At 26.2% G+C, this 7,576-nt stretch overlaps 1 protein-coding gene across 1 annotated transcript; it reads right to left on the bottom strand.

The window, feature by feature from the left end:
- Positions 1-2,524: 2,524 nt before the first annotated feature.
- Positions 2,525-6,743, bottom strand: LOC145840963 (kelch-like protein 25). The gene is made up of 3 exons (XM_082948322.1): positions 6,065-6,743; positions 2,698-2,888; positions 2,525-2,584 (listed from the first exon to the last, which is right to left on the bottom strand). The coding sequence occupies exons 1-3, from the start codon at positions 6,741-6,743 to the stop codon at positions 2,525-2,527; spliced, it is 930 nt and encodes a 309-aa protein (XP_082804448.1).
- Between the last annotated feature and the right edge of the window lie 833 nt (positions 6,744-7,576).

The raw sequence follows: 7,576 nt of genomic DNA, 5'->3' as shown, positions 1-7,576 counted from the left end.
TACTCAAAACAAGTGAATTTGTTGGTTCTAATATTAGATGAAGATTCTAAATTAACATAAATAACTAGGTAGTTAATAAATTGACTTTTAACAGCATAAATGATAAATTAAAGTTAAATTTTTTAAGGTGTTTAATTTAATCTAAAACATTAAAATCCTTTTAAATTAAACTGGCACTTAAATACTAACAAATAGGTTTTCATTTTTACAATTGCCTATTTAACCACTGAAACATCTTGAATACAATTGCTTTATTAATAGCTTCACTTACAAAATTAATAAAACTTATAAATTTTTTATACTTTTGTGTAAGTAATTAGAACCGCCTATCATTAAAAAAAAAAGTATGCAATTAAATGTTATGCTGATGTGTTTTCAATTAATTTCAACTGAATAGTTTGTAACCAGGTTTAGAACTTCAGTTAAAATTTTTACAGTGATTTTTATTGAACTGAAAATGAAAAGTATGTCTCAACGGTTTGGTGGTAGACCTTCAGTTTTGTATGAAAATCGTTATTGTGTTCAGAATGAGTTTGATATTATCATTAGTGATGAAGGTAAAGAAACCAAAGATTTTACAAACAGTGATATTGAAACAGACAGTGCTGATGTTAAGTTAAATGTGGTTTTGATTCCAATGTTAGCCAACCGTTGTTATGCCAAAACAGCTGTAATTGGTTCTGACATATTTCTTCTTGGTAGATCGGATATAAAATTAAGAAAAATTTCCCGTGTTAATATAAGTTCAAGAAGCACTTGGAAAAATTTGACGTATATGCCTGACTACAGAATGTCTTTTTCTGTTTGTTCATTTAAGAAAAGTATTTATTTGATAGGCGGGTACTTAGACGATTGTAGTTCTTCTAAAACATGTTATAAGTATGATATAAACCATAATAAATGGAATAAAATAGCAGATTTAAACATTGATAGAAATGATTCAGCTTGTGCAGTTTTTGAAGGTAAAATTGTTGCTACTTGAGGCCACAGTGAAAGAACAAAATCTGCGGAGTCTTATGATCACCATGGAAACAAATGGAGTAATCTGCCTGACATGATTAGTTGGAGAGATGATCACTTTTCATTTAGCATGGGTAACAAGTTTTATGTTATTGGTGGTTATAGCAATGTTGACGCTGAAGTTTTTGACAGTATTACAAGAAAGTTTACTTTGTTCAATCTCAAGCTACCATGTAAATTTTCATGCATCTGTGAAATAGTGAGTGCTTGTAGAAAAATGTTTGTTTTTTGTTCATGCTATAAGCAACCAAAGATTCATGTGTACAATGTAGACGAAAAAATATGGGTTTCTAAAAAAACTTTTTTAACTGCACGTTTTACAGAACCTATCATTCACAAAGTTCCAAAACAATAAAATTTTGTTTGTGTTTGAGCAAGATTAGCGATCGAAACAGATATTTTGCACTTTTTGATATGTAAGAAAATGACATATTTATATTATTTAATATTCTTAGTTTTCATTCTTCTTTTAATTTTGTTATAACCAAGTTTTTTTTTTAACTTGTATAATTCTGTTATACAATAAATTGACTGTTTACTGTACATATTTTGATACTTTAAACAAAAAGGTTTTGAATTATTAATAATTTAAAATCTAAAGAAATATTTATAGTTCTTTTAGTTTAACTTAAAACGTCATGATTCAGTGCTAATTTTAAGATGCTTAAACGAAATGACCATATTAGGTAAAATTAAAGAAGTCTTGTCTAATAAAATGTTTCTAAACCAGGTTTAGAAACATATTATTAGAAAACGACTACTAAACACTTATAGTTTCTATGGTAATTGAGCACTATAGCGTTTAAAGTTTAAATTTATAGATTCTATAGCATTAAATCGTATTTTAGCTAAACCTACAGAACTACATCATTTCAGCTTCTTTAACATTAGTACTTTAACCACCAAATAATAGTAAAGTCTCTTCGACTATCAAAATGGATGTAGATTATAAGTTGTATGAAAGAAATACATTATTGTATATTTTTCTGTTTTAAATAACCTGTACCATTATTTATTTTTACAGAAAAACTATGGAGTTTTTTGTTTAAGTTAAAAGATAATAAAAACATCAATCTTTTAGTAATATAACCGTTTGTAGGACCTTATGCATTAATGTACTATAAATTTAAAGTTAATATTAAGTTTAAAAATTCTTTAATTTTTAGAATAAAAAGAGTTGAAGAACTAGAAATCTTCATTAAAGATTGTTAAAATATATACGTTTATAAATAATTTTTATTTTATTAGAAATAATACAAGATTAAAATAAAACTTGGTTATAACAAAATTACAAGTAAATATAGACAACTAAAAATTTCAGGGAATAAAACTAAGTTATTTATTTATTCATTCAAAACGAAATTAGAATTGTCTATTTAGATTGTTGATTAGATAAAGATAAAAATAATTTCAATAAAAATTTCATTGTTTTGAAATTTTGTGAATGATAGGTTTTCTAAAACAAACACTTTTGACAGTTTCTTCAGAAACCCATTTTTTTTCGTCAACATTGAACACATGAATCTTCGGTTGCTTGTTGCATGAACAAAAAGTAATCATTTTTCTACAAATAGTCACTGTTTGACAATAACAAGAAAAATATCTATTTCTACAAAGTAACTTGAGATTGAACAAAGTAAACTTTCTTGAAATACTGTCAAATAATTCTGCGTCAACATTGCTACAACCACCGATAACAAAAAGCTTGTTACCCATGCTAAATGAAGAGTGATTATCTCTCCAACCAATCATGTCAGGCAGATTACTCCATTTGTTTCCATGGTGATCGTAATTCTCCGCAGATTTTATTTTTCCGGTGTAACTATGGCCTCCAGTAACAACAATTTTACCTTCAAAAACTGCACAAGCTGATTTAGTTCGAACAATGTTTAAATCTGCTATTTTGGTCCATTTATAATGGATTATATCATACTTATAGCAAACTTTAAAATACATACAGTCGTTTAAGTACCCGCCTATTAAATATATATTTTTCATAAATGAACATACAAGGAAATTTACTCTGGAGTCAGGCATATACGTCAAATCTTTCCAGGTGCTTCTTACACTAATATTAACACAAGAAGTTTTTCTTACTTTTTTGTCAGACCCACTGAGAAGAAATATGTCAGAACCAATTACAGCTGTTTTCGCATAATAACAATTAGCTAACATTGGAATCAAAACTAGATTACACTTGACATCTGCACTTTCTATTTTAATAACACTGTTTGTAAAACCTTTGGTTTCTATAATTCCATCACTTATAATAATATCAAACTCATTCTGATCACAATAACGGTTTTCATACAAAACTGAAGGGATACCATCAAACCGCTGAGACATACCTTTTTAAACCTGGCCCAATTTTAACTGAAGTTCTAAACCTGGTTACAAACTATTCAGTTGAAATTAATTGAAAACACCTCAGCATAACATTTAATTGAATACTTTTTTTTAAATGATAAGCGGTTCTAATTACATACACAAAAGTATAACAAATTAATGTAACTTTTTATTTAATAAGTGAAGTTATTAATAAAGCAATGGTTGTTAATAAGTTTGAGTTGTTTAATAGACAATTGTAAAAACCGAAACAATTTGTTAATTTTTAAACGCAAGTTTAAGTTAAAATCTTTTTAATGTATTAAATTAAATTAAACACCTTAAAAAATTAAACTTTAAATTATCATTTAAGCTATTAAAAGTCAATTTATTAAATTTCTAGTTAGTTATGTTAATTCAGAATCTTTATCTATTATGAGAACCAACAAAACAAAAGTCACTTGTTTATGAGTACTTAATATTTAACTTGTTTATGATTAAAAACATTTTTTGCTTTTGTATAATTAATTCTTAAGGAAGTATAGTTGTAAACTTGACCTAAAAAAACTACTATTTAAGAGGTAAGCGTATTTATTATTAAAAAGAATTAATTTTTGACAAAACAAAAAGAAACTAAATTTTTATATGAACAGTAAATTACAAAATGCTTGTTTGAAGTTAATCTTGGCAAGTTTTTACTTTAAATATGATAATTAGAAAGCACAGTTTAGGAAACCCTAATAAAGATAAATCACACATACTTGAATTGTGCACTATAGCTGATGTAGCTTTTATAAAGCTACCCTAATTAAATACTACATAAATAACTTTAACATGGTAATAATTTAATCAAGTTCTTTTGTAACGTTATAGTTATTTTACTCGCTTTATCTTTTAAATAGGTGATGACAGAAATACACGAAGGGATATTTTGGACAAAGTCTTTTTTTACAAAGGGCCGGCTTTGCACGGTTTTTTTTTCATTTTCATAAGTATATTATAAAAAAAATTAATGCATAAGTGTCTTTGTACATATTTAACCAGTCCCCTTTGTAAATGCATTAAAAACGAATTGAAACTTTTTGTTAAAATTACAAATAATTTAAAGTTTCGTTTTTTAATGCTTACATAAGATGTCAGTATCAGAAAAAGTTTAATTAGTCGTTGTCTGACAAAATGGTTTTTAAATTAATTAGTCATGTTTATATATGAAATTATATAAACATAAGAGATCATCAATGTTTTTTTTACAATTAATATGTCAAAAAAAATATCAATGCTTAATTCTTTAGGTCGTATAAAATGACTTATCGGTTTTGGAGCTACACACCAAAAATATATACATGAAGTTTTTTTTAAATAATCCATTTGTTGAAAAAAAAAATGTATATACTTTAACGAACCTATTTTAATCATTTTTTTAATAGCTATTATTTTTATTTTTGAGTATTTTTCTTTTATACTTACACACAATTACCGACAATTAACGAAGGATACAAGTCTTATAAAATGAGCGAAAGTTTCTATGAAGTTGTTTAGATTTTTTTAGAACTATGATAGTTATAACAGCATTTAAAGCTATACTTCCCAGAGTTTGAGTATAATTTCAGTCCAGTGGTAACAAATGCAATGTTTTCTATAAGATAAATCGTTGAGCGTTTTGCACTGATAAATTATTGTCAAAAAAGTAAAAGCTTTAAAAGGCTAGATTTCATGAAACTTTATAACTACCGATTGTGTTATTAAAAGTAGTTGAAGAAAATACAGAGTGGATTAAAAGCAATTCATTTTGACAATTATGTCTTATGGCTTTTTTAAATCATAAAAGTGTGTGTACTATATTGTTCTTTGCATTTGATCTTGTTAGCAAACTAAACTATACTTTTTAATTTGAGTTCCCCATTTTCTACCTTTTTAAAAAATTATGTTTACAATAAAATATACATTCTAACAACAATATGTAAAATACTTTATAATATTATCATAATTCCTACAATATAATGTTTTCAGTATGTTTTGAGCTTATCTTTTAGCTTGTTATCCAAGCAGAGACGTTTTATCCGCTAAGTTTAGTTGTTTTAAATTTTTAGTATTTTTTCAATACTTACTATGACTTTTAAATGCCAAAATAAAATTGTAAATATCATGATCAACAAGCTATGAAGAATTGTTTGAATTGAAATAAAAGTTATCATATTTAATTGATATTGATACTTATGCTTGTTGTTATAGTACTAAATAGCTTAATAAACTATTAACAAAAACTATTTTGAACAATGTATAAATCATATACACGTAACAAGGAAAATTAGTTTAATTACAACATAATACAAGTATAAAATTACAGCTTGGTTATAACCAGGTTTCAAGTAAAAACAGAAAAACTAAGTTCATTAAATGATAAAACTAAGCCATTTTCATAAAGGTTCAAGGCAAACTGCAAAATAACAGTTTCTATTGTTGCTCTGTAAATGTCAAAAACAAATTTATCATTAAAAGTTTTATTGTTTTGGAACTTTTAGAAAAATAGGTTCTCTAAAACGATTATTTATAGAAACCCATCGTTTTTCGTCTAAATTGTACACATGTAATTTCGGTTTACTATTTATGGAGCAGATACACACAACAAATATTTTTCTATAAATACTCACTGCTTCACAATTGCATGCAAATGTACATGGTAGCTTGAAATTGAACAAAGTAAATTTTCTTGAAATACTGTCAAAAACTTCAGCATCAACATTGCTATAACCACCAATAACAAAAAGCTTGTTACCTATGCTAAATGAAGAATGATCAGCTCTCGAACTAATCATATCAGGCAGATTGATCCATTTGTTTTCATGGTAATCATAAGATTCCGCAGATTTTATTTTTCCGCCGTACCTGTGCCCGCCAGTAGCAACAATTTTACCTTCGAAAACTGCAGTAGCTGAAAATATTCTATCAATGTTCAAGTCTGCTATTTTGGTCCACTTATTATGGTTTATCTCATACTTATAACATGTTTTAGAATAACCAGAGTCGTCTAAGTACCCACATCCTAAGTATATACTTTTCATAAATGAACAAACAGAGAAATTTTTTCTTGAATCAGGCATAAACGTCAAATTTTTCCAGGTGCTTCTTGAACTAACATCAACATAGGAAGTTTTTCTTACATTTATGTCAGACCCACTAAGAAGAAATATGTCAGAACCAATTACAGCTGTGTTTGCATAAGAACGATCGGCTAACATTGGAATTAAAACAAGATTACACTTGACATCGGCACTTTCTATTTTAATAATACTGTTTGTAGAATCTTTACCTTCACCATTAATAATAATATCAAACTCATTCTGATCACAATAACGATTTTTATATAAAACTGAAGGTCTACCAAACTGCTGAGACATACTTTATAAACCTGTTTACGATTTAATTTATTGAACAAAATATTTAGTAAGTTTGAAAACACAACAAATATAATTTTTTTAAACGTTTTTTAAAACGATAAGCGATTCTTATAACACTCAAAATTATAACAAAAATATTTAGTTTATATTATAAGACTGAAGCTATTTATAATATAATGTATTTAAAAAAATAAATTGTTATAAAGACATTTGTAAAAATTGAAACAATTTGTTTATATTTAAGCGCCATTTGAAGTTAAAATTTCTTAATATTAGAATTAAAATAAACGCTTATAAGACATTTAAATTCAATTTGTTAACTCACAAATAATAATGTTAATTATTACAATCCACAACACAAGGCTTATTTTTTTATGAGCACTTAGTATTAGTATTGTACTAATTGTTGATAAAAATGAATCTTGAGCTTTCGAAAAAGAAATTTTTAAAGCATTTTTATTTGAAAGTTATCTAAAAATAGTAAACTATTGTTGAAGAGGTAAGCTTCTTTTTTATTGAAAATAAATATTTATAGTTAAATAAAACGAGACTTGCTCTTTACATAAACAGTGATATAAAATACTTTTTTGAAATTTATCTTGTCAAGCTTTTACTTTGAATATTATAATTAGGAAGCCACTTGGCCCAGTTTAAATAAACCTTATAAGATGTTTATAGACGTATCATACTTGTTTGAAATTTTTATTTTAGCTTAAGTTGCTTTTATAAAACTTCCCTATTAAGTTACTACATTAACAATTTGAGCATTGGTAATAAACTCAACCAAGAATTCCTTAAAGTTGATTTACTCCATCCTGGTCTTGGTCTTGTGA

This window comes from Thalia democratica, chromosome 1, assembly GCF_965202585.1.
Source record: "Thalia democratica chromosome 1, ktThaDemo2.hap1.1, whole genome shotgun sequence".
Classification (NCBI taxonomy): domain Eukaryota; kingdom Metazoa; phylum Chordata; class Thaliacea; order Salpida; family Salpidae; genus Thalia; species Thalia democratica.
The sequence above is the reverse complement of the archived record's forward strand: the minus strand, read 5'-3'. Positions and strand labels throughout refer to the sequence as shown.